General features: G+C 51.3%; 1 protein-coding gene and 1 pseudogene across 5 annotated transcripts in view; both read right to left on the reverse strand.

Moving 5' to 3' along the window:
- SLCO2B1 (solute carrier organic anion transporter family, member 2B1) overlaps window positions 1-14094 on the reverse strand; it is a 57913-nt gene extending 43819 nt beyond the window's left edge. For 2 of the 4 annotated variants that reach the window (XM_012002039.1, XM_012002038.1), the window contains exon 1: window positions 13645-14094. In XM_012002039.1, the coding sequence (XP_011857429.1) occupies window positions 13645-13660 (16 nt within the window). In that variant the 5' untranslated portion in view covers window positions 13661-14094. Of the gene's footprint in view, window positions 1-890; window positions 1029-2206; window positions 2338-5091; window positions 5209-13644 lie in introns of those variants that run through there. The other 2 variants (XM_012002036.1, XM_012002037.1) reach the window with 2 other exon arrangements.
- A 12174-nt stretch (window positions 14095-26268) lies between these two features.
- LOC105555218 lies at window positions 26269-27584 on the reverse strand (annotated as a pseudogene). Its single transcript, XR_001008438.1, has 2 exons — window positions 26682-27584; window positions 26269-26420 (listed from the first exon to the last, which is right to left on the reverse strand). The product of XR_001008438.1 is annotated as an interferon-related developmental regulator 2 pseudogene (transcript).
- Window positions 27585-27590: the final 6 nt, after the last annotated feature.

The following is a 27590-nucleotide window of genomic DNA, read 5'->3' on the forward strand; positions in this document are numbered from 1 at the left end:
GACCCTGGAAAGGACAGCCACACTCCACAGTGGCCGGACCCTGGAAAGGACAGCCACACTCCATAGTGGCCGTATCCATAGATAGGGCCCTGAGGCCCAGAGACAGGGGAGTGACTTGCCCAAGCTCCCAGAGCAGGGTAAGGACTTTCCCCTCCCACCTCTGATGCAGGTGCTGAAGAGGATCCAGGGACACTGCAGCTGGACGGCCTTGAGTTGTGAGGAATATGACACAGTGAGGAATATGACATATTACCCAGGGGGAGAATTTCATGGGAATCTGCACGGGGGACGGGGAGAAAGACAACTTTCTTCAGGGTAAAAACATCTGGCAGGGGAAGGACTGAAGGACTGGGACACAGCTGGACTCTGACCTCCAAATCCACCCAAAGCAGCTCATCTGCTCCTCCCTGCTTGGCTGTGGGCCCCACAGGCCTGTGAATCCCCAGGCAGTTCTAAGGACAGACACCCTGCACCACGGTATCCCTCCCCCAACCACCCTAAGGCCCAGAGGTTCTGCTCTTGATGCAGTTTAAGCCTCTCTCACTACCGTTGAAGTGGCTTTCTTTGATTCCTTCCTGGGACAGGCAATAACTGGGTGCCTGAAAAGGTAAAGGATGCAAAAGGGGACTGGGTGGATATGGGGACCCTGGCTAGCTCTGAAATATCCCTGGATCTGACACAGTAGAGGTTCCCAAGGGGAGACAACCAAGTCCAGGTCCTAGAAGACAGCTGCAAACGCTCTGAGGTTTCAGGCAGGCGCTGGGACAGGGGTTGCCTGAGGGCACTGGGAGGGGAAGGCCTTAAGGTGGGGTAGTGAGAGGGAAGGTTGGTGGAAGGTGCGGTGGAAGTCTCCCTCAGTGTCCACCCCTGTGGCTGGGCGGGGCCTGTACCTCGTTGAAGGAGACCAGCAGCCCCGATGTCTGGCTGGAGAGGCCGAAGCGCTTTTCCACTGTGGAGATGGAGCTCTTAAGGTAGCCGGAGATCATGAGCTGCGCCAGCTGCAGCAGACTGTGGCACAGGACGAACAGCTGTAGGGGGACCGGGTGGCAGGCAGAGGTGGGCAGTGCAGGGGGAGACAAAGAGAGGGAAGGAGGCAGAGACAGCACCAAGGAACAGAGATGGGGGAACAGAGTCACAGAAAGAGATAGAGAGCGGGAGAGTGACCAACAGAAGAGAGACAGAGAGAGACCAAAGGAGACAGGCAGAGGAGGAGGGAGGGGAGAGAAAGACAGAAAGGGAAGAAAGGCCAGAGGAGGTGGGGGGCAGAGAGAGATGGTGATTGGTGTAGCTCACAGCTTCTCACACAGGACTAAAAACCAGGAAAGCCATCCTGAGTACACTCCAGGGACCTGGGGGCTGTTGAAGAGCCACAAGACCAAGAGTAGGGTCTTCCCGTGGCCAGGAATGGTGGGAGCCCCTTTGGCTCTCAGAGCCCCCCTTGGCTGGGCTGGGCTTTCCTCCCAGTTCCACCATCCTGCCCCTTTCTCAGGGAAGCTATCCCAGATTCACCCAGATCCTTCTCCATCCCACCCGCACTAGTCCTCTCCCAGAGTGACACTGTAAGGCCACCTGCACACATTGAACGCTACCCCAAACATCCCAGCCTGCCTGGAGTCTCCTCCTGAAAAACTCTAAGAGAATTCCTAAGAGAAGAAAAACTTCAAATGATTAAAAAATAGAGTATTTATGACAGAGCTTAATATATTCACTCTGTTCTGAGTCTCAGTTTCCTCATCTGTACAATGAGGACAACGGCCTGAGTTCCCAGGAATATTGTGAGAACTAAATAAGATCACGTGTGAGGGCACCCGGCACAGGGCCTGGCACCCAGTGGGCTCCAGTGGACGTTGGATGTTCACAGCTGCCCTTGGTGGAGCCAGGACTCCCAGTATCCACATAGGTTCGGGATCCCCAGGGTACTTCTCTATTTCTCTGGGAAAGTGGGAAACAAGGGGTGCCTCATCCTGTACTCCTCCAAGAGCACCCCTTTCCTCCCTGGGAGGAGCGAACACATACTGGCCACCTTCCATGTGCCCGAAACCCAGCTGAGTGCTTTTGTAGATCATCCCTTTGATCCTCACAGCCACCCATTGTATAGATGAGGAAACTGATGTTCAGAGAAAGTCTTCCTTGGCGTTACACAGCCAGTACGTGGCAGAGCCTGCTCTTTTAGACTCAGAGTCCCCTGCCAGGCCCTGAGAGGTACCTTGATGTTATGGAACACACTTGGCCTCACGTCCTGAGGGTCTGGGCTGGCTTTGCCTCCAGGTGTGTTTTCTGTGCCCATCGTGGCCTTGGTTTCCTTGTCTGGTACCTGGGGTCCCTCACCCGCTGGCCCTGAGGGACAGAAAACCAGGGAAGGAGAATAGATAGAATCCCAGAGAATGGCCCTGGCCTGATCAGGTAGCCCTAGACCTCAGAACCAAGGTCTTTCAGGAGGAACAGTTCTTAGTGGTTGATGAGAATCTGAGAATCAAATCACCTTCAGCCTTCCTCATTCTTAGGTCACAGTTCTGGAGGGGACTTTCCTAAAAGGGTGTGTGTCCCTGTGCCCCTACTGACCCAATGCCTACTGGGTACCTATTTCACACTTCACTCTGCTCCCAGCAAAACTTCCCTTCTGGGGAGAAGTTGCTGACCTCCCCACACAGCAAACCTGCAAGTAGTGGCCCCCGCGGGAGGGTGAGCCGTGCACATTCTCAGCCTGCCTTGGGTTGTGAGACAGCCTGTGCTCTTGGAGACTGAGTCTGGGCCTGGGACTGTCTGGTTCAGTCTAGGATCAGAGGTCTGGAGCCAGGGGCAGGGTCAAGGCTAGGTCCATAGTCAGGGAATAAAGGCTTTTCTGCAGTGTATTGGAGTAGATTCCAACCCCTGCACAGGGAACCCCTGTGCATGTCATCACAGAGCTAACCAGCCTATCCTCACATCACACCATCAGACCATGTTGCTGGTCAGGGCAGAAAGGGCCCCCCCGAGCTCGTCTCATTTAGCATCTTTGTGGACAGAGGCCCGTGGGGTGATAACTGAGGACACAGAGCTGTCTTGGACCCTCGACCTCCTTTATGCATGTTGGTTTTCCTCATATGGTAACTATGGTAACCCTCAGTATCTCACTCACTGCAATGAGAGGAAAGTTCAGCCCCTTCAGAGGCATCTCCCAGGGTCTCCTGAGCTCACTCTCAGTGGGTAGCCTGGAAGTCCAAACTTCAGACTCCACCCCTCCATTTAGACTGAAACCACCTGCTCTTCCTGGCAGCCCTGGCCTCCCTGGCTTTCCTCCCCTCCTGCGGCTTCACTTCCTGCCGGAAGCCTCCATTGTTTTACGTCCCTCTCACCACCGGCAGGAGTTTCCTCTCACTCAGCATGCTCTTTCTGGAGCCTGAAAATTGACCTCAGGATTCCTCCTGACCTGGGGGACTCTCACCGTATCTCTAGGGCTGAAAGACAAACTCAGGGAGGGGGCTACAGAGGCCCTGAACCACCACAGGTGAAGTTTTTGTGCTCCTCTTACAGGGTACCTGGGAACCTGAGGATTTTTAAAATTGAGATGTAATTTATAGTCATAAAATCCACTCTTTTAAAAGTGCACAATCCAGTGGGTTTTAGTATATTTACAAAGCTGTACAACTATCTCCACTATCCAATTCCAGGATATTTTCATTCCCTCATAAGAAGTCCCGTACCCATCTGTAGTCACCCTCCATTCCTCCCTCTTCCCTGGCACTCATTTACTTTTTGTCTCTATGAATTTGCCTATATTCTGAGCATTTCATATAAATAAAATCACACAATATGTGGCCTTTTGTGACTGGCTTCTTTCACTTAGCATAATGTTTTCAAGTTTCAGGTATTACAAACATTCATGTACAAATTTTTATGTAGATATACATTTTCAATTCTCTTGGGTGTATACCTAGGAGCAGAATTGCTGGGTCATACGTTCATATAAAATAATTCTGTGTTTAACTATGTGAGGAACTGCCAAACCATTTTCCACAGTGGCAACACCATTTTACACTCCCTCCAGCAATGTTCCAATTTCTCTACATCTTTGCTAGTACTTTTATTGTCTGTCTTTTCAATTATAGCCATCTTCATAGAGTACAGGTGGTATCTCGGTGTGGTTTTGGTTTGCATTTCCCTAATGACTAATGATGTTGAGAATCTTTTCATGTGCCTACTGCCACTTGTATATCTTGCTTTGGAGAAACGTCCATACACACAGGTTGAGGAATTTGGCTGAGGAAATGGAAGTGCGTGTGGCTAGGGAGGAGTCCCTCTTGGGGGCATAAACACTCAGAGGAAGCAAGGAACTGTTGAAACAAAACTGACACCTGACAGGAGTAGATGGGAAATTGGCCTAGGGAAGAGGAATGTCATGGGACATTCAGTGGGAGTCACTTTAAAGGCAAGGAGGAAGTAAGGCAGTTCAAAGCAAAGGCGCCCAGAGGAGGTGGAGGGGACTATTTCTAAGCCTCAGCTCCTCTCACTAGCAGCAGTGGGTTACCTGCTGTAGTCTGGGCTCTGTGCCACAGGCTTTCTGTGCACTGGCCCATGAACCCTCTCCACAGCTCTGTCCCTTTGGTGTCTTATTATCTCTATGCTTCCGATAAGGACACCCAGGCTCAGAGGAACTAGCTTTGCTGGTTAGTATTGGTCCCAGGACTCAAGTCCAGGTAGGTGTTAAACTCAGCGTCACTCAATGCTCCTTGTACAAGTTTGACAAGGGGAAGAAGCACAGTGCTTTTCTCTGTCTTGGCCCAGCCAAACCTAGCAGGTCACTTCATAGGTAGCAGTGCCAGTCCACCAAGGGGCCAAGCCAACCAGATGAGAGAGCGGGAGCTGAGGTTGGGAGCAGAAGTCCCTGACCTGGAGCCCCAGCTCTGAAGGAAACCCAAGGAATGGACGGGGGAGAGGGGTGGAAGGCCTGTGGGCTGGCTCAGAACATGAGGCCCCCAGCTCCAGGCCAGACCCTGGATCCTCCATTTAGCTTCCTGGGTATGCTGGAGACATTCTTGCTGTGCCCCAGCCTGTCTAGCCCCAGTTCCAGCCCCACAGCCTCTCACCTGCCCACTCATGGAACATGCTCACCTGCCTCAGGTGAGCTCCCACTCCAGCCTCACTTCTGGCTCTCCCTGAAGCTTCAATCCCGGCCTCTTCTGTCAAGACTCAGAGCCTTCCTGGGATTACTTTATCCTTTAGAGATATGGCTGTTTGTGGAGGGCAAAGTCCACAGCCTGTGCCTCTGGGCAGGGGAGGGAAGCACTGGCTACATTCCTCCTGGCTCTGAGAGGTGCACGAGTCATGTATTTGGGGGGTCAGTCGGTCACTGAATGGGGCTTGTCAGGCAGGCTGTCCACCCCCTCCAAGACTTTCCTGTGGGCTGGGGTCTCTTACTGATGCCCTGACAGCAAACCTTTGCCTCCCTGACTCAGGGCGGCACTCCCCTTGGAAGGATGGTCAAGTCCAGGGCTGCATGTCCTCCTGTGGAAGGGCACTGAGGCCCTGCCCTGTTCTATGGGGCCTTTGTCAGGGGCCACCCCTGACAGGAGAAGGGGATGGCCATGGGACTGAACCTGGGCTGGGCTGGCAGTCGCCTGTGGGAATGAGGGGACCTGGGGCAGGGAGCCAAGCCCTAGTTTAAAACACCCAGTCTCTCTCTCTCCCAGGTGGGCAGCTAAGTTTTGGGATCCCAGGTAGGCCAGGTGGCTCCAGGGGCTAGGGACCCGCAGCGGGTCTGTGTGCCCGACTGTCAATCAGTCACTTGGCTGATCACTCGTGCAGGCACACCGTGTCCACCTGCTGGTAAGCCAGCCAGCCAGCGGGCCACTGTCTTTCAGGAGAGCTGTCCGTTCAGACCGTCAGTCAGCCACCTGCCTGCAGCTCCTCATAAGACAGTCAGACAGGTTCCTGAAAGTCTGTCAGCCACAAACTTCGTTTCCCATGTGTCTGGTCAGTCGGAGACTCCCCCCTTCAAGGCTGCCCTTCATGGGTAGAGTCAGCATTCTCCACACCACTGGAGTCTGGGTAATGAGGAGCAGGGTTTCAGAGACCAGCCTGACTGCAAGGACCACCTTCCTTTACCTGTTCTCTGCGGGAAAGGCCCGGGATTCTGCTTCCTTCGGCTGCCTCCCAGCTACAAAGGGCAGATCTCAGGGAAATGTGAGGCTGAGAATAGGCTTTAAGGCCTCAGACCTGGGTTGGAATCCCAGCTGTGCTACAAGCCCATTGTGTGAGCCTGGGCACATCCCTTGAGCTTTCTGAGCCTCAGTTTCCCCATTTGTAAGGTGAAGATAACAGTATTTACTGATGGAATTCAGGACACACCACTCCCCAAATATGGCACCTTGGCCACATTTGAGAAAACAGTAGAAGCAGGTCATAAAACTTAGGATAGTCACACCGCTCTGACCTTCTCCCGCCTTTCACCCTGAAACAGGTCGTAAGATCCTCATTTGAGAGTTACTCTCTTTCTACCTGGAGAAAAGAAACAGCCTTAACTTTGAAGATGCAAGGACACAGAGAAGAATCTGAACAAACAGGCCTTGCTAGATTTCCCCAAGTTTATCACCATTAACACACACCCTGTTTGTGCAATACTTCTCCGCAACTATATACTTCTTCATCAAACTTGGCATAAAAAGTCACAAGTTTTTGACATTTTAGGCTAGATGATTAAAAAATAATAAACCAGCCTGGACAACATGGTGAAGCCTCATCTCTACTACAAACGCAAAAGATTAGCCAGGTGTGGTGGTGCATGCCTGTAATCCCAGCTACTTGGGAGGCTGAGGCAAGAGGATCACTTGAGCCCAGGAGGTAGAGGTTGCAGTAAACCGAGATCATGCCACTGCACTCCAGCCTGAGCAACAGGGTGAGACCCTGTCTCAAAAAATAAATAATTAAATTAAATTAAATTAAATTCAAAATAATAAAAACTAAAAAATTTAAGAATACACGGGTTTTCCCATTTCTTTGGGTCTTCATTTCTGAAGGCCCCCGTGTCATGGAAAACTTACATTAAATAAATTTGGGCCAGGTGCAGTGGCTCACGCCTGTAATTCCAACACTTTGGGAGGCCGAGATGGGAGAATTACCAAGCCCAGTAGTTCCAGACTAGCCTGGGTGACATGGTGAGACCCCATCTCTATGTAAAAATAATAATAATTAAAGTAAATCAAATTTTTAAAAGCCAAATAAATTTGTATGCTTTTCTCCTGTTAAGTTGTCTTTTGTTATAGTGACTTCAGCCACCAGCCTAGCAAAGAGTGAGGACAAGAAATCTCTTCTCCTCTATACGACCTCAAAGAGGTAAGGCCTCTGGGGCAGCTGGCCTGACATGTAGGTGGCCCGTGCTCTCCTTTCCTGGGGGCCATCGCTCTCTTTTCCTGATAAATATTCAAGCACATCTGAGGCAATCGGCCCAGCTTGACCCATCCCCTTCCACACACACCTGGTCTTCCTCCAGGTAAACCCCTCCATCCTGACATCGCCATTCATCCATCTCTGGATCATCTCTTTCCCTCTCTCATTCAAGCCGTAACCAACCACAGGACCCAAGGAACTGGACCCCTTCTCTCCAGGCACACTCACTGGCTAGGAGGCAGTGATACAGGCTTGAAGCCCCCGGCTACAATGCAGGGACTGTAATCCCACCTTCCTGGTGCAGAAAGCATCTCCTGAGGACGAAAACCATCTATCCCCACATTCAGCCTGAGTGCTAAAAACCCCAAACTGTACCTTACACATCTACATACACATGATGCTATTTGCTATTTCACTGTCTTCATTAGCAATTTTTTTCCTCTTCCTAGACTGTCCGTCCAAAGCAAATGGTTTGATTGTTCTTTAGAGAAACTTCCTGAAAGATGGATCAGCCCTTCAAAGGAAGAGGCTGTGGCCCTCAGATTCTCAGACTCTCTCCCCACAAAATCCAAAACCATTGAATTGAGATTCTTACCCATCTCCATCTCCATCTTCATCTTGAATAGGGGTTGGGTAAAGTAAGGCTGAGACCTACTGGACTGCATTCCCAAACAGTTAGGAATTCCAGGTCACAGAATGAGATAGGAGGTCAGCACAAGGTACAGGTCCTAATGACCTTGCTGATAAAACAGCTTGCAGTAAGGAATCCAGCTAAATCCCACCAACACCAAGATGGCAATGAGAGTGGCCTCTGGTTGTCCTCACTGCTACACTCCCACCAGTGCCATGACAGTTTACAAATGCCATGGCAATGTCAGGAAGTTACCCTATATGGTCTAAAAAGAGGAGGCATGAATAATCCACCCCTTGTTTAGCATATCATCATGAAATAACCATAAAAATGGTTAACAAGCAGCCCTCGGGGCTGCTCTGTCTATGGAGTAGCCATTCTTTTATTCCTTTACTTTCCTAATAAATTTGCTTTCACTTTACAGACTCACCCTGAATTCTTTCTTGCACGAGATCCAAGAGCCCTCTCTTGGGGTCTGGATCCAGACCCCTTTCCGGTAACACCAGCAGCAGATGCTGGGCAATCCATTCCTCATGATAATGGCAGACGCCCCCCTCCAGAAGTGTTGGGGTGGGAGGCAGCCAACTTCAAGGCTACAAAGCCCTGCCTTGGGCCCTTCCTACCTCCTAAGTTGCCTGAGATTCCCTGGGCCTGCAGATACCCCTGCCAAGCTCCTGCAGCCCAGCTCATCTCTCATCTCTCCCTCCATAAAACCCCCTCCCAGGCCAATTTCCGCTGGTCACTCTCTTGCATTACTTATGTTTCCCTCTTCTCTGCCTGACTAGGCAATAAATTCCCCCAGGGCAGACGTTGCCCTGTACTCCCCCAGTCCTGGTGGATCATGTTAGTTCCCTGCTGAAACCCTCTGGGTGAGAAGACTTTGGATTCAAATATTTGTTTTGTCATGTCGTAGCTGTGTGACCTAAGACAGCTTATTTAGCCTCTCTAAGCCTGTTTTCTTCTCTGTGAGTTAGTGAGCAGTGTCTATCTCCCAGTGTTTTTATTACGATTAAAGGAAAATGTCCTATGCCTGATATACTGTGGTCCTCAACAATGGTTAGCCCCTCCCCAACTCCCAGCTCCATCTGCAAACTGTGAGTATAGGCTCAGCCCCAAGGAGGTCAAGGTTAGTGGAAGCCAATCCCATCCCATGTACCCCCCACCCTAGTGAGCATGTGTCCCTCGTCCCCAGCAAACCACTTATCTTTTGAGGCCTGGCTCACGCCTGGCCTCATGGTGGCTCATGCCTGTAATCTCAGCACTTTGAAAGGCCGAGGCGGGTGGATCACCTGAGGTCAGGAGCTGGAAACCAGCCTGGCCAACATGGTGAAACCCTGTCTCTACTAAAAATACCAAAACTAGCCGAGCGTGGTGGTGTGTACCTGCAATCTCAGCTACTTGGGAGGCTGATGTATGCGAATTGCTGGAACCTGGGAGGCCAAGGGTGCAGTGAGCTGACATTGTGCCATTGCACTCCAGCCTAGGCAACAAGAGGGAAACTCTGTCTCAATAAAAGAACAAGATTGTTGAATTGAACTAAACTAAATGAAGGGGAAGAGAAGGTTGGAGCATGGGGTCTGTGGGTGGGGACTGCGGTGGTGCACATGAGTTGGGATGGGGGCAGCATGAGGGCCCTGAATGCTCCAGTTCCTTGTTTGGCCTGGCCCAGCAGTCTGGAGGAGAGGGAGTCAAAGGCAGGAAGGGGGAATGTCTCCAGGCATTGGGCTTGGCTGTCATATTTGGGAAATTCCTCCCAGCAGGACCTTGGGCGGTCTGCTGGGAGGACAATAGCATGCTTGAGGTCCAGCTTTGTGAGACTCCAGCTGTTGTTTCTTGAAGGAGATCTGGCAGGGTCGCAGAGGGGCCAGGCAAACTTTCTGGTGGTTTCCCAGCTCAGTCAGGGACCCTGAGTTGGGACTTTCTGTTCCCAGTTGTAACCCTGGCTACCCCATCTAGACCTAGGATGACCTAAAAAATAGCAACTACAGCCTGGAAGGAGGGTCTCCCTAGGCCTAAAACAAGGAGCCAGAGGCTCAGAGATATGCAGCTATGGCTCAAGGCCATGCTCCATCCGTTCCATGTGATCCCAGCTAATCTCTCTCTGTACTTAAATTGATCCTTTAAGGGGTCCATGTTATCCCATCTCACTTGGATCATGAATCTCTAGTCCTCCAAACACAAGGTGACCCTGGGGTCTAGAGAGGACCTCAGGGCAGGCTTCCTGCAGAGCCAGCTCCCTCAGGCCTATGTTCACCAGGCACAGGCTGGGAACATTGGAGCCTTCAGTACAGACTTGTCCAGAAAGAGGGGAAGAGGCGGCCAGGAAGGCCTCTGTTACCAGTGGGGGGCTCGAGTTTGAGCCCCAGCTCTGTTGCCGAGTAGCTGCATGGCCTTGGGCAGGTAACAGAGCTCTTCCTGGCTTTTGTTTCCTCATTTGGTTTTGATTTTTTGTTTTGTTTGGTTTTTTTTTGAGACAGAGTCCTGCTCTCGTTGCCCAGGCTGGAGTGCAATGGTGCGATCTCGGCTCACTGCAGCCTCCGCCTCCCAGGTTCAAGCAATTCTCCTGCCTCAGCCTCCAGAATAGCTGGGATTACAGGCGCCCGCCACTACACCCAGCTAATTTTTTGTATATTTTTTTTTAGTAGAGATGCGATTTCACCATGTTGGTCAGGCTGGTCTCGAACTCCTGTCCTCAGGTGATCCCACTGCCTCGGCCTCCCAAAGTGATGGGATTAGAGGTGTAAGCCACCATACCCGGCCACCCTCATTTGTAAAATGGGCCCAGAGTGCTTTGTCATCATAAAAGTGCTGCACATGGCTGGGCGTGGTAGCTCATGCCTGTAATCCCAACACTTTGGGAGGCCGAGGCGGGTGGATCACGAGGTCAGGAGTTCGAGACCAGCGTGGCCAACACGGTGAAATCCTGTCTCTACCAAAAATACAAAAGTTAGCTGGGCGTGGTGGCAAGTGCCTGTAATCCCGGCTACTCCGGAGGCTGAGGCAGGGGAATCGTTTGAACCCGGGAGGTAGAGGTTGCAGTGAGCTGAGATTACGCCATTGCACTCCAGCCTGGGCAAGAAGAGTAACTCCATCTCAAAAAAAAAAAAAAAAAAAAAAAAAGTACTGTACACATGAGTGGGGTTATTATGAAAGTTCCCAGGACACAGATTCTCTGGGCCACTGAAGCAGGGCCACTTCCTCCTCAGATACTTTCTATAGCTCCCAACTGCCTTTAAGACAAAGTCCATGTGCCTAACCTGGCATACACGTTCCTTGTGACTGGGCCCCATCAGCTTCTTTGGCTTAACTTCCCACGGTGTTGCCAGTGGCCCCTGCTCCTCCAACGGTACTGGGCAGCTCACCAGCTCCACAGACATGCAGGTGTAGTCACTTTTCTAAGCATTTGCAGTGCTATCTCCTTCCCTGGCATGCTCACCCTGTATGGGATTGGTGGAAGGGAAGAGAAAGCCCCAGGGCAATGGCATGGAGGGGAAGAGCTCCGGTACCAGGCAGACCTGGGGGCTGGCCTCCACCCTGCTGTTTACTTTGGGGTGAGCTTGGACTTGGCTTGCCCCCTCCGAGCCTCAGTTTCTCACCTATTAAAAAGGGGAGGACATTTCACTGGGTTCTCTTAAAGCCAGTGATGCAGTGCTGGAATTTGAACCTGGGACTGCTGGTTCTTTCCCTCGCCCCACCTGTCTGCCCTAGAATGGCTTACATTTGAACACAGATGGGCTGCAGAGAGGAACAGCAATACCGGAAACAAGGAGGGATGAACCTCTAAGAGAGGGTCAACAAACAGCATATGGGAGAGGTTACCCCCAGCTGGAAGAATCTGGAACAGCTAGCTTCCTGGAGGAGTTGGCATTTCGAAGAGTTGGAAAACAGGGCAAATGTCACCAGGATGGGATGTGGGCAGGGGCTTCCTGAGCAACGGTGAACAAGTGGGAAAATGAAATCTTTGTGTCACACCATGTGTGTGTCAATGGCTGTCCTGGCACTGGCAGGGAAACTGCTGCCTAAGAGGTATGTGGTGAGTTGGTGAAGGGGCTCTGCTGGAGCCAGATCTGACCTTCACTCCTCTCTGGTGTCTGCCCTGACTGGGACAGCTTCCCCCTCTCCCTTGGGGACTCTTCCCAGGCTGCAGGCTCGGTATCCTACCCCACCCGCATTCCTACACCCCTCAGAGTAGTGTGGTGAGCCTGGCCACAGCCCAGAATGGGTCTCGGGAAGCAAGGCTAGAGGTGGCACCTGATGGCCCACCGGGCAGATGCTGGGGTCAGCTTCCTGCTGTCTGTGTGGGAAGTCAGGGGGCACCTGGAGAATATTCCAGAACTGGGCCCTGCAGGGATCAGAAAAATAGTCCTGGGGGGACTTGTGCGGGGGGGGGTACAGTGCAGCCAAAGTCTCTAGTTAGTTCCCACACCCCCCAGCTCTCCATTCCTCCCATCCACACTGAGCCAAAGCTGATGGGGAATTTGGTTTGTCAATGGCCCATTCACATCGCCCCCCCACCAAACCATCCCACCCAAACTGACTTCATTCACATCTGTCCTGTGAGGTGCCCTGAGAGGAGGCATCTATCCCACCCTTCCTGCCATGCTGCAGTCCCCAAGCCGTGGCTGCGTTCTCCTGGAGTCCCTGCAGCTGCGCCTCAGCTGGGCCTGTCTCCATGGCCTATAAAGCCCTCCCTGCTGGGCTTCTGGGAGCAAGTGGGGCCTTGTCCAAATGGCGGTGAGGCTCACACAGCCCAGGGGAGATTCAACAGCTGGGAAAGAGGCCAAAGGTGACCGCTATAGGGCGTCTAACCTGGAGTTCTCCCGGTCCAAAGATCCTTTGTTTCTTCTACCCACACTGACTTCCCAGGAAATGCTGGGCCAGGTGCTCTGTTCCCAGAAACACTGGCCTCGCTTCAGGGCATTTCCTTGTCACCCTGCAGGCAGAGCTTCAAGACCTTTTTCCTCCAGCCTCCTCCTCTCTCCACAGTAAGAGACCTCACTGTGCAGAGACCCATGCAGGTCTCTGCAGGTCACTCTCAATCCCCTGGTCTTCTGGGTGGATCTTCTGACTGCCTGCAGGTCTGTCTGTAGCTCTCCGGCACCTGTCCCTGTCTGATTCTCTTTCCTGCTTTGTCTCCTTCGTCTCTGTCTCTCACAGTCTCTGCTGCAGCCCTCTCTCCAGGTTTGACCTCCCTACCTTTCCCTGCATTCTCCTGCTGACACCTGTTGATACTGCATTCTCCGACCTGTGTGCCTCTTTGTTTGAGCCTGCCTGTCTGCACTGTCTAACTACACTGTTCTCTTTTTCTCGGCTCTGTCTGTCTCTGTCTCCTTCGAGAGGGGAAACAGGGCTTGATGAGGGGGTCAGGGGCCTGTCTTTCTGTTGTCCTGTAAGTCTCTGTGTCATCAACAAGGTTTGGCTGGGTTCCCTGGCTCCAGCTGAGTAAATAGTGTCCCTTTCTGCTCCTCCAGTCATCCACTCATTCATTTAACACACCTTTACTGAGCTCTGGCCATGTGCCTGGCTCTGTGCCAACAGCTGTGAGCACCTATCCCACCCACTGTGGCTCTACGGCCTCACCGTTTTCTCTGGGAACATGTTCCCCAGGCTCACTCTTCATGCGCCTTCCTTACTTTGTCTGGACTTACCTATCCTGGGTCCCATGACTGCTGCAGTGCAGTGAGCTCCAGCCCCTAATTCAATCTCAGGACCTGGAGCTTAGCAGGGGAGAGGAAGCAAATCTTCTCGGGGGCTCCTGGAGACAGCAGCAGGTGAGCCACAGCAGGGATGCAATAATGGTGGGAGCTCCAGACGCTGGGTCAGTTCCTCTTGGGCCACACAGGACATGAGATTTGTCCAGGCACAGGTTAGGGAGTCCTCCTCAAACTCAACCCCAAGTGTCTCCAAGTATCTGTCTCCCTGGATCACTTGCTCCTTCTGTCTCTCCCTTGCCCTGGCTCCACAGTTGTGTAGGAGGCTGGATTTATTCAAGTCCAGCCTTTCTGCGAGGAGGAAGCTGTGCCCCTCCTCCCTGAGGCTCAGCCTCAGCCTGTCCTTTTCCAGACTCTTGCCTCTGCATTTCCCTTAGGTATTTTCCCCTGCTCTGTTAGCAGCAGAGAGGTGGGGGCGCAGAGGGGATGTTGATAGGTCTCCCCAAGCTCCCCAACCTTCCACACTCATCCCCCAGTCTCCTCACTGCACTACCATTTTCCACCCGAGCCCTTCTCCTACCAAGCTCTTGTTCCCTTCACAGAACTTTTGTTGCCCTCCCTTGATAGGAGGGCCCCATGGAGAGCCCTTGTTCCTCCATCTAGCAGTTGTCCTCTTTCACTGAACCCCTGTCCCCCTCAAGCCTACGTCCCCTCTCACTAAATCCCTCATCTCCTCCCTGAGCTCCAAGGATCCAGAGCAAGAAGGGGCTCTGTCCACTAAGCATCCAGTGGCAGCCTGCCTGGGTGGAGCTCATGGTAGAAGGTCCATCAGTTTCAGCCATCTAGGCAAAGGGAGGAGGGGAACAGAATGGAAAATATGAAATTCTCAGCATTTTCTGAACTGAGGACTGAGGATGGGGGTCCAGGAGCCAGACAGATCTGGGTCCCATCTCAGCTGTCATTTGCTGGTCAAGTGATCTCAGACAAGTCCCAGCATCTCCCTGAGTGTTGATTCTCTCATCTATAAAGAAGGGACAGTAATCCCTTGCAGAGCCACTGTGAAGGTTCAGCGAAGGAGAAAGAAGCCAAGCCTGGAGGCCTCTGAAGCTCAGAGAAAGGAGTGGCAGAGGTGGGGCTCAGAACAGGGCAGCAAGGGAAAGCAAATCCACCTTGCCTTTCCCAGCTTGCACAGCACTTTCACACACAAGGCCCCACTGGGTCCTCCCCTTGACACTGTAAGGTCAGGTTATTTATTCCCTGATTTTACAAACAAGGCATTGAGTCTCAGTAACTTGCCAGAGATCACCCAGCTAGTAGGTGGTGGGTGCCTTGAACCTCTAATGCTAGAACCAGGCTTTTCCCTCCACCCAGGCTATCTTCTCTGAAGAAGATCTGGGTTTCCCCAAATCCAAGATACAGAAGTGAACCTGACCCTGTCCCTGGAATAAAGTCTTTTTGCATGGAATGAGGATGTGGGTTTGGAGCCTAACTTTTGGGGTGCAATAACAGAGAAACATACACCAGCTCCACTTGGCTCCTATTTGCTATATGAGGGTGCTAGTAGGAAGTAGGGAATGTGTGAAATAATCACAGGTCTCCCTGGCACTCAGGAGGCACTCAATAGATACTTGTTACATGAATAAATGAGTCTTTGAGAAACAAGAAATGTGAGTGCATGACCATTCATTCCACTGAGAAAGGTCAAGAACTGGCTTGGATTAATAGAAAGACCAGATCCTGATGGGTTTGACCCAGGGTCTGACCTGATCAGACCCTACTTAGGAAAACCAAATTGGGTCTGTCTCTCCAAATCCTTCTGATCAACGTCAGCATTGTGAATCCTCACAAAGATTGGCAGAGGTGCAACCTCCCAGACTCCAAATTACAGTATAAAGATCCCTTTAAACTTTCTGGAAGCCCAGTTACCCCCACCTTGGCCCCAGGGCCTGAAGAAGTTCTGTGCATGAAATGGTCTCGGTCGGCCGGGGGGCGGGGGGGTGGGACCAGCTTGTCTGGCTAAGTTTATCTCATTGATCTTTTTGTTTTTGTTTGTTTGTTTTTGAAATGGAGTCATTCTCTGTTGCCCAGGCTGTAGTGCAGTGGCGCGATCTCGGCTCACAGCAGCCTCAGCCTCCCAGGTTGAAGTGATTCTTGTACTTCAGCCTCCCAAGTAGCTGGGATTACAGGCGCATGCCACCACACCTGGCTGATTTTTGTATTTTTAGTAGAGATGGGGTTTCACCATGTTGGCCAAAATGATCTCGAATTCCTGGCCTCAAGTGATCCACCCACCTTGGCCTCCCAAAGTGCTTGGATTACAGGTGTGAGCCACTGCACCTGCCCGGCCTGTCTCATTGATCTTTGAGTCAAGCAATGCACACTACCCCCCAGGGCATGGTATGTACAGTAGCCTCTGGTATGAGCAGCTTTCATTTATTACCTCAACTTTCCCAGGCTGGCAAAGCCTGGTCCAAGAATATTCCTGAACTTGAGCTGTGGAACTGCAGCAAGGGTCAGGTACCCAGGAGCCTCTGAGACTTAGGCTAACATGCCTTCAGACCAGCTCCCTGGTGAACCCCATAGTCAGCTCCTGCTATGCGTGGCCCAGGTCTGAGGTTTGACCACACTGTTTTGCACCCGGGCTTTGCCATTTGCCAGTGTGTGGTGTTTGCTGTGTTTTGTTCAAGTATTATAAGAAGGTGCATTTTACAGAGTACCACGATGCATGTGGATCATAACACCATCTGTGGATTCCCACAGTTTACAAAACTTGATGCCTTTTTTAGAGTCCTGTGCCGTTGGCCTAGCCCAATCTGCAAAACTTTGCTGCTTCCAGGGCCCCATAATATTCACAGAGCCCTGTGTCTCGTCTCTTCTTTTTTTTTTTGAAATGGAGTCTCGCTCTGCCACCCAGCCTGCAGTGCAGTGGTGCGATCTTGGCTCACTGCAACCTCTGCCTCCCAGGTTCACGACATTCTCACGCCTCAGCCTCCCGAGTAGCTGGGACTACAGGCGCCCACTACCTTGCCAGGCTAATTTTTTGTATTTTTAGTAGAGACGGGATTTCACTGTGTTCGCCAGGATGGTCTCGATCTCCTGACCTCATGATCCACCCTCCTCGACCTCCCAAAGTTCTGGGATTACAGGCGTGAGAGAGCCCTGTGTCTCATGCTAAGCCTGATGTTGTTCTTAAAACCTTGGGCTATTTGCAGAACCTAATCCCTTACCTTCTTCAAGCCAACCCACTTAGGAAAATGCCTTTTGGTAAACCAGGAAAAATAGGAGACTCTTCATTTTATAGAACTATCTGCTTGGGGGTACAAAGGAATAGTGCTGGGCCCAGATTAAAGACCTCAATGCTGGTCTCAGCTCTGTTATAATCCTGCTGGAGGACTTTGGGCTGATCCTTTGTCCTCTCTGGGTCGCTGTCTTCCCATCTGTTAAATGGAGATCATGGCATCCAACCATCCACCTCAGGCCTGTCCTGAGGATACTGTGAGATTGCCCAGAGGACGGGGTGTGGGCGGGGTGAAAAGGGGAAGAGTGCCCAGGGGCTTCTTCCTAAAAACGGCTCCAAACTGCCACCTCAGCATCTTTGTTCCCACTTCCCTTCTGGCCTAGCAGCCAGGAAGGGGATATCTATAAATGAGCCACGGGCCAGGCAGACAAGCGAGGGCCTCAGCCAGAGCCTCGGCCTTCCCTGCCCCCCGGAGGCCGCCTTGGAGTCAGGCCCTTGCTGTGCAGACACACTCCCATGTATGGCTCGTTAACTCTGCTCAGGGAAGGCTATGTCTTCCTTATTTCACCCATGAGGACACTGCTGCTCAGAGAGGCCTCGTGTCTTGCCTGAGGCTACATGTCAAGTATACAGCAGGGGCTGGGATCTGAGCCAAGGACAGCAAGGATGGATGCCTGGTCCTCAGAGGTTGGAGTGGGAAGGAATGTGGAGCTCCTTTAATTCAACCTTTCCTTTTTTCAGATTGGTAGATTGAGGCCAGGAGATTGTGGAGTCCACAGGAGAGTCACTGTTTATCTCTCCCTAGATAAGCAGGCTTCAGTCTCTCTAGCTGATCGATGAGAAACAAGCCCCATCCTGCCAAGCATTCAGGGCTTCTCCTGTCTTTGTTGGCACAACTTCTCCATCAGGACACAGCTCATCTCCTAATTGTGAGGAGAGGAGCAGGTGTGCAGGCGGGGTGGGTGTTCAGGTTGCACAGCCACCTAACCTCAACACAGCCCCTGGCTCTTCCAGTGCCCCACTCTTGTATAGGCCCTGCCGTACTCCCTGTAGCAGCTTAAACCCCACCTGGAGCTTTCTCCCTACCTCCAACCACTCCCTGGGGAAGCTGCCTTCCCCGGCCCCCACCTCCAGGCTCTTTCACCCCACAGCAGCCTCATCCTAGTTCCAGCTCCCCCCATCTCCCAGCAGTTTCTGCCTCCAGCCTGTGAGAATACACACTGTGTTGAAAACTGTGTCCCTCCCTGAAAGTGGCATCTCTGTGCCCCAGAAAGCGTGTGAGCTTGGGTGTCAGTTTAACCCTGACCCAGTCCAAAGCTCTCTGAGGCTGTTTCTTCATCTGTGAAACAGAGATGAAACGTGACAACTGAAACATCATGAGATCTATACGTTTGGAGAGAAGACTTTATTTCTTTTCTTTCTTGCTTTCTTTTTTTCTTTTTCTTTTTTAGAGACAATGTCTCACTCTGTCCCCCAGGCTGAAGTGCAGTGATGCAGTCATGGCCTACTGCAGCCTCCAACACCTGGGCTCCGGCGATTCTCCTGCCTCAGACACCCCAGTAGCTGAGACTACAGGTGCATGCCACCACGGCTGGTTAATTTGGTAAGTTTTTGTGGAGACAGGGTCTCACTGTGTTGCCTAGGCTGGTCTCAAGCAATCCTCCCACCTCAGCCTCCTGAAGTGCTGGGATTATAGGTATGAGACTTACTTCTTATAAAGAGTTACAGCCTACAAGGTGGCCATTCTTTTGGGCTGGGGAGCTCAGTCTTTGGCAGAGTCCAGAGACAGACACTTCAAGGGAGGAGGGGTTAGATAGAAATTTAAGCTGAATGCGTTGCCCAAATACACATATTCAACAGGTTATAGGAGGAGCTATGAATATTCATGAGGTGGTCCTAATGTATGCATATTGAACAAACATGCGTGTTACATATGACCCATGTTCACCTTGGGTTGGAGACTTAACATTTAAATGCATGCATACATCAAAAGGTGAAGCAAGGACACGAAGGACTCAAGTGCGGTGTCTATAAACTGGCCAGAGCCCATCCATGGTCAGTGGTCTCTTATCGGAAAAAATTCCTGAAATCAGTCACTAGTCCAATTAGACCTATAGTTATGGCTGGTGGAACGGGCATCAGTTAGTTAGCGTCTGGCGGTGGAGGAGCTGCAAATTGTTTTACCATTGCTTATCTCAAGACCAGGGCTTATTTAGCTGCTAGAGAAAAAGAGAAATGTTGTGGCGGTGAGAACATAGTTTATTCTTTAGTGTATGGGTGTGGGACTTAACCCTTGCCTGGAGTGACCCTAGGTCTTGTTTATAGTTCAGCATCTTATTGCCACAGAGAGTCCATTCTGTCAGTCTTATGATATCTGTTTTAACATTAATGCTGCTCAGGTGCAGTGTCTAAGCCACAAAAGGGAGGGGGATAAACGAGCTGTGTCTCTTGTCCCTTCATGGCCAAAAACTCAGTTTTTAAAGGTTTCTCTGGGGTCCCCTTGGCCAAGAGGTGGGTTATCTATTCAGTGAATTGAGGGGCTTAGGATTTTAGTTTTAGTTGACACAAGAAACCTCCTGGCAGGACTGTCCTAAACCCTGTTACCTTGCCCGATCTCCTAAGCATGTGGTACAGCTTCTTCCTTCTGGGAGACTGCCCCCAGCCTCGCCCAGTGACCTGGGGATGGTCACTTGCCCTCTCTGATCCTTAGTGCCATTGCCTGCAATACGCCTTCCCAGAGCAGTCATACAGCTTGGATGAGCTGATGGATGGATTAGTGCTTCCAAAATTCTGAGAGCTGAGCAGACATGAGCCATTATTAATATGGCAGTGATGGTGATGGTGATGACTCTTATAATTCTGGAAGCAGAGGATGAGGAGGAAGTAAATCATGACACGTACGTGCCAGGTCAGCCTGACCTCACCGACAACTCAGGGGAATAAATCACTAGGAAGGCCCCCTGAGGTAGGAGGAAGCTCAGGAGCAACATGGGGACTCTGCAGGTGGGCGGGGGGACCACTGTTCACAGTTGCTGTTCTGCAGGTGCTGCAGGACTGCAGCTTGGGCACTGGCTGGCCTTCAGCCCCCAGCCTTGGCTCTACCACTGACATGCTGGTCAGGTCTCATTCCCTGCCTGGTCCTCAATTTCCTTATTATAAAATGGTGGAGGGTAGGGGGTGCAGGTGCAGTGGCTCATGACTATAATCCCAGTACTTTGGGAGACCAAAGCAGGAAGATTTCTTGAGGCCAGGAGTTCGAGGCAAGCCTGGGAAACATAGTGAGACCCTGTCTCTACCAAAAATTTAAAAATTAGCCAGGTGTGGTGGCACATGTTTGTGGTCCCAGCTACTGGGGAGGCTGAAGTGGGGAGAATCCCCTGAGCCCAGGAGTTGGACGCTGCAGTGAGCTACGATCACACCACTGCACTCCAGCCTGGGCAGCAGAGCGAGACCCTGTCTCTAACAAAAAAAAGAAAAAAAAAAAAATTTAACGGTGGTTGGGGATGGGGGTGGTGGGGGTTGGGGGAAGAGTCTCATTCTGTTCTGACCCTGTCTTTTGGAGTCTCATTCTGCTCATGGCCCACATGAGCTAATGGCTGTGCCACTGTTTTCCTAAAGTGTCAAGTGTGGGATTACAGTTTTTAATAATGTGTCTCCTTGGAGAGAGGACACGGTAGAGGGGTGGTGCAGCAAAGGCTGGGAGGGACGCCGAGGGTGGGGGCTGGGGATGGGGTAAGGGGAAGTGGCAAATGCGGGATGGGAGCAAGCCCCTGCTCGGCTGTGGATAATTTGGAAGAAGGGCCCTGCTCCCCAAAGACTTTGCAACACTGCCCCCTGGGGGCTGGAGAGGAAGCCTGTGCCCTGACTTTTCCTCTGAGACTTCAGTCAGGGAGGGGACCTTGAAGGATCACTGTCCAGAGGCTGAACTGGGTGGGCCAGAAGAAACCCAGCTAGGGCAGTCATTGCCTGCCTGCCTTCCCCACCTGTCCATTCCACTTCACGAACCTCTCAAATCTGCAGCCCTGTCCTGGTCTAGCCCACCACCGCTCTTGTCTGGGCCATGTGCTGGCCTCTTTCCCACCTTCAGTCTCACACCAGCCCATCTTCCTGCAAGCCAGAGGGAACTTTCTAACCCTTAAATCCTACCATGCCTCGTTCTGTGTAAAACTCTGACCCAGCTCCCAGTGCCCCCAGGAGAGACCATCCTTCTCAGCCTGACACTGAGTGGCCCCTGTCTCTCTGTCCAATCACATCTTCTGCAGGTCACTATCCTCACTTGCAGATGAGACATTACAGGGGTGTTTAGAGCAAAGAAGGCTCTGGGGTAGCACTTTTTGGGTGTGACTGCTGGCTTCCCCCCTTGGTAGCTGTGTTACTTAATTCTTAGTTTGCACTTTTTTTTTTTTTTTTGAGACAGAGTCTTGCTCCATCTCCCAGGCTGGAGTGTAGTAGCATGATCTCAGCTCACTGCAGCCTCTGCCTCCTGGGTTCAAGCAATTCTCCTGCTTCAGTCTCCTGAGTAGGTGGGACTACAGCTGTGTGTCACCAGACCTGGCTAATTTTTGTATTTTTAGTAGAGACAAAGTTTCCCCATGTTGGTCAGGTGGGTCTCGAACTCCTGACTTCAGGTGATCCGCCCATCTTGGCCTCCTAAAGTGCTGGGATTACAGGCGTGAGCCATGGCGTCCAGCCTGCAGTACTTTTTTAAATTGTAAAGTATATATAACATAAAATGTTAACATAAAATTCAGTGGCATGAAGTACATCTACATTGTTGTGCAACCATCCTCACCCTCCATCTCCATACCTCCCTCATCTTTCCAAACGGAGACTCAGATTCATGTGTTCTTCATTCCACCTCTGTTTCCTCATCTGACGGATGGAACTAATCACTGAGTGTGCTTTGCACGTGCTTATAGGTGGGTAATAGGTATTCAGGTAACGTTACGATTGTTTTCTTCTCTTGAGGAAGCTGCTCTGGAAAGTCAGTGCAGCAGCACCGCACGGAGTGGTCTCTAGAAACCCACAGCCCACCGCCGCCCGGCTTCATTTCTGTGGCTCAGGTACATTTTCTGAGAGCTGCTGGGGAAGCATGCCGCCCATCTCTTCTGGGAAGATGAGTCACTTCCTCTGCTGATGGGTTATGAGCCTAGGGATGGGGAAGGCAGGAAGCAGAGCACAGGCAGCTGCTTCTCGGCTGGTCGGGGCTTCCGTAGCAGCTCACATAAGAACCATGTGGCCAGGTGGATTCTCTCTGGTGTCTAGGACACCCTAACTTGCCTGTGTGCCAACTGTCTCAGGAGGGGCTGGAGCAGGCTAACTTCCTTCCATCAGTGCTGCTTATTCAGAGCACATCAGTTTGCATTTTGCTTGATTCTCTCCTTTTCATATCACACTCCCAACACATCACTCCCCACCATTCTGCGCACACACTTCCAAGATTCACTCACTCCAAATCTTCCTGGCATGTGCGTCTAAAATCATCTCACCTTCTAAGTGGCACTGTCCTTATTTAAATGCATGTCCTTTTTTTTTTTTTTGTCCCCTAGGTGGAACTAGGGGAGAGATCAGGCCTCAGGCGTCCCTGATGGATCCTGGTTTCTGGCCTGCTCTCGGACTAGGGGAGCAAGTGGATTTATCCAGCAAACAGGCTGAATGGCGGTGTCAGAATCAGAGCTGGGTCCATACAGGACGCTTAGAGGGCCACAGAATCTCCTCGTAAGAGTCCTTCTGCTGGGGACTCCAGTCTCTTCAGTTAAAGACACCAACCATCCTCCAGAAAGAGCCAGGGGTGGCAAGCAGTCAGCTTAAGTGAACCAGTTAAGCCTTTGGAGTAGCTTAGGCTGGAACTCGGCCAACATTAGTTGCGTGGCATGGGGCAGATACTTCATTTTTCTAAGTCTCAGTCTCTTCTTCAAAATGGATGCAACGATTACGACTAATACTCATTATTTGCTAAGCACTATTCTAAGCACTTGTATCAGCTCCGTTAATGCTCCCAACAACCTATTATAACCCCCAATTTACAGATGAGGAAACTGAGGTACAGAGAGACCTGCCAAGGTCACACAGTTGGTAAGAGGCAGACCAGAATCTTAACCTAGACAATCTGGCCCCAGAGTCCAAGCCCCTGAGATGGCACTTAACCGTCTCAAAGGGCAAATTTGAGGACTTAGTCATCATCCACTGGTCCCTAAGCCATGAGGTTGAATACGGAATAAGCCAAGTACTAAGCTGCTGCCTTTGACGGACCCTGGGCATTTTACTTTCCTTGTCAAATCTCAGGTTTCCCTCCTACAACAGGAGGGGCTTGAACCCCAGCTCCGGTTCAGCAAAGAGCTCACCATTTGCCTGGAAACCTGCCCCTCCCAGGTCCCTGTTCTGAGCTCCTCCTGTCTCCTCAGAGTCAGCCCCCATCCCCACAGCCTGTGTGGCAACTCTGCCTTCATATTCCTCTGTCTCTTACTCCCTCTTTTCCCTAAATTCAAAGCCCACTCTTTGTTCCTGTGGAACCCTGCACAGCTTCCTGAATCTTCTGTGACTCCTGTCTCCCTAGTTCTAATCCATCCTCCACATTCTACTGGAGCCATCTTTCCAAACACTAATCTTTTTTTTTTTTTTTTTGACAGGACCTTGCTCTGTCATTCAGGCTGGAGTGCAATCGTGCCACCCTAGCTCACTGCAGCCTCAAACACCAGCAATCCTCCAGCTTCAAGCTTCCCAAGTAGCCGGGACCACAGGCTTGCACCATCAGGCACAGCTAATGTTTTTTTATTTTTATTTTTGTAGAGACAGAGTCTTGCTATGTTGCCCAGGCTGGTCTCAGACTCCTGGGCTCAAGTGATCCTCCCACCATGGCCTCTCAAAGTGCTGGGATTACAGGTATGAGCCACTGTGCCCAGCTCCAAACCCTAATCTTATTGTGCCCAGCCTTTCTCCTCAGAGCAAAGCCTATTTCTTAGCCTAACATTTGCTGCTCATCACCACACACCTATAACCTACCTTACATTTTCATCCCTGGCGCCTGTGTATGCACAGTTCCCTCCGCTCAAATGCCCTTCCTGCCTTTTACCACTGGATAAGCACAGATCCATCCTTCACGTGATAAGGACGACCTCCAATCCCTCCCAGCACCACCCAAGTGTTCTCTGCTTCCTCCTGAAAGAATACGCATGTACTCACGGTCGTATTCTAGCTTTCCACGTGTCCTTGGCTGACGAGCATCGAGCTGGCTGGACATTCCCTCGGGGAGCTTCCCATCAGCCAGTTCCTCTGCCTGCAGCCTTCCTCCTGTTCATTCATCTGAGCTGCTCCAATGCTCCAATGCAAATGGAGTTTTTCTTCCCCTTCTCAGACACTGGACTAAGAATGGGGGCAACCCAGGGTCACCTGTCACAGGACTGGCATAATCCCAAAGAGAAGCTGAGTGCGAGAGTCTCAGGCTTTGCAGGGTGAGAAGCCTCGGAGGGAAAGGCTTCCAGGGAGTGGAATCTCTGTGGCTGTGGTGGCGAATGAACTGAGGCACTTGATTTGCAAAGCACTCTCACATAGAGCAGCTCACTAAACCTCACTCGAGCCAATATTGCCATGATTATTACCCCCATTCACAAAGAGGAAACAGAGGCAGAGAGAAGTGAAGTCACGCGCCCAAGGACACACAGGCCATACTTGGAGCTGAGATTTGAGACCAGTGCGTTTGGCCACCAAAGCTGATGCCCTTACGCTGGGGCCACACTGCCCCCTGGTGGCAGCGAGGATGGTGGCGGTGATGAGTATGTACTTAAAAAAAAAAAAAAAAAAAAAAATTAGCCAGGCGTGGTGGCAGGTGCCTGTAATCGTAGCTCCTCGGGAGTCTGAGAGAATTGCTTAAACCAGGAGGCAGAGGTTGCAGTGAGCCAAGATCACGCCACTGCACTCCATCAGCCTGGGTGACAGAGTGAGACTCCATCTCAAAAAAAAAAAAAAAAAAAAAAAAAAAAAAAAAAGAAAAAAGAAATACCTGATGATCAATCCTCCATTTCGCAGAAGAGAAAACAGGTTCTCAGAGAGCTAAATGCCAGGCTTGAATCCAAATTAGTCTGGCATCAAGATCAGAGCATTTAACCACGATACTGCCTCCCAGTCGCATTCAATGGGGAACAAACACTTCTACAGTCTCAATATCTTCACAAAATTCCCCCACCACTCCAGCCTTAAGTGAGGGTAGGACCTCCCCCTGCAGCGCCAAATCTGCACACTGACCTTTATTACACTCTTTCTACTCTCTTGTCTCCCACTCAATGCCCTGGGAGCCCAGACACTGGCTTCGGAAGCTCTCCTCCTCCTTCTCCTCCTCTATTGACCATCCTCTTCCTCTCCCATTCCTTCAGCCTCTCTACTGGCTGCTTCCTACCCATGAATGGTGGGAAATACGCTCAAGTATCTCAAAATTTTAAAGTACAACAAAATTCTCCCTGACTTCCTGCTATGGTCTGAATGTTTGTGCTCCCTCAAAATCCATATCTTAAAACTTGGCCAGGTGTGGTGGCTCACTCCTGTAACCCCAGCATTTTGGGAGGCCTTGGTGGGAGAATTGCTTGAGGCCCAGGGTTCAAGACCAGCCTGTACAACATAGTGAGACCCTGTCTCTACAAAAATGGAAAAAACTAGCCAGGCATAGTGGCATGCGCCTGTAGTCCCAGCTCTACGGGAGGCTGAGGTGGGAGGATCACTTAACTCCAGGAGTTTGAGGCAGTGAGCTATGATGGTGCTACTGCATTCCAGCTGGTATGAGTTGGAGTGAGACTTTAATCTAAAAAAATTAAATGAATGCATGAATGAATAAATAAATTAAAATTTAAAAGGTCAGACATGGTCTCAGCTCCCACCTATTTGGGAGGCTAAGGCAGGACGATTGTTTGAGGCCAGGGGTTCAAGACTAGCCTGGGCAACAAAGCAAGATCCTGTCTCTACAAAAAAAAAAAAAAAAAAGTTTTTTTTTTTTTTTTTTTAATTTAAATAAAGCCAACCTAACCTCTAGGGTGATGGTAATTAATGGTGGGGCCTTTGGGAAGTGATTAGGTTGTAAGGGTGAAGCCCTCTTGAATGAGATTACATCCCTTATAAAAGAGGCCTGAGAGAGCTTGTTGGTCCCTTCCACCATGTGAGGACACAGCTAGAAAGTGCCATCTATGAAGCAGAGAGCAGCCCTCACCAGACACCGGATCCACTGGCACCTTGATCTTGGACTTCCCAGCCTCCAGAACTGTGAGCAATGAATTTCTGTTGTTTATAAACGACGCAGTTTAAGGTATTTTATTATAAAACCTTGAACTGACTAGGACACATCTCATCAGTCTCCAACCATCCACATCTCTCTCTCTCTCTTTTTTTTAAGACCACAGAAGCCTGACCATTCTGTTTAATTATCTCTAATAATCCTTAAAAATCAGCACACAAATCCATTCCAGGTAGCTTTGCCTCTCCACTTGCTGTGGTGGCATTTGTCCAGATGCCACTACCCCCCTAAGAGTGGGTCAACTTGGGGGAGCAAGACCTGAGAAAGGAAAGGAAAGGAAGGGAAAGGCCCCCTAGTGCCTGCCCCACAGCCCTGGGACAGGCACATATTTAGCCTGACCTGAGACAGGGCGGGAAGAGGCCACAGGGCTGAGTGCAGAGACAAAGGGGCCAGGGTCCCAAGTGTCCGGGCCCCCAGCTACCCACCCCATGTCTGTTTTTGGTTTTGTCATTAAAAAAATAAAGTGACAAATACTGGTGGAAACCAGTTGTTGCACTGTCTTCTGTTAAAAATACGGACCAAGGGCATAGAAAGTCTCCTCTTCAGCAGGTCCTGCTTCACAGGATGTCTGCCCGCTTGCTCCGCACACGGCTTCGAGCCTTGGTCCGGGCTTTGAAGGTGGCAGTGTTGCACAGGTGCTTCTCGAAGCGTGGAACCTTGCAGGCCTTCAGGACAGTGGCATCCAGCACTAGCACAGGGCCCAGGCCAAAGATGTCACGGAGTAGCTCATTGCTCTGGAGGTGGTGGTGCATAGCTGAACCCAGCACTTCCTTGAAGGCAGTGTAGATCCGGTGCCCAGCCCAGCTGTCTCTGTAGAGCACCTCAAAGCCGAAGCGCACTATCTCTTCTTCACGTTCACCGCCCTCCACCGAGTGCAGCACGGCGCGGAAAGTAGAGCCCTGGCGCTGGCGATCGGCCTTGGCACGGTACTTGTTACTGTCAGTGGCCAGAGTGCGCAGGACACTGCAGAGGGCCTCCATGTCCTCGTAAACAAACACCTCCTCAAGGTCCCGGGCAAGCTCAAAGAGCAGTGCAATGGTTTCACCGGCAGCGATCCGCAGGTTCACACTTTCACTGGACAAGAGCTGGGGCAACCGGGGCAGCTGCCTGTCAAGGATGTGGCTGATTTGGGTGCTGGGGAAGATGGTGAGCAGCAATGCCCAGGACTGCAGGGCAGCACAGAGCAGGCCGTGCAGGCTGGCAGGAACCACAGGAGTCGTGGAGCTACCCAAGCCATAGAACCGGCTGAAAACACTTTCTAAGCAGGCAAGGCAAGAGACTAGGTCCTGGATGTCGGCAGCAGCCACGTAGCAGCCCAGGCCAAGAGCAGAAGCACAGTGGAGCCGGGCAGCAGGGCTAGCTGTGCTGTCACTGAGCACAGAGACCAGCAGAGGCTGCAGGCTGTGGAACAGCTCCTCACCCTTGGGT

This window comes from Mandrillus leucophaeus, unplaced genomic scaffold, assembly GCF_000951045.1.
Source record: "Mandrillus leucophaeus isolate KB7577 unplaced genomic scaffold, Mleu.le_1.0 Scaffold674, whole genome shotgun sequence".
NCBI classification, from domain to species: Eukaryota; Metazoa; Chordata; class Mammalia; order Primates; family Cercopithecidae; genus Mandrillus; species Mandrillus leucophaeus.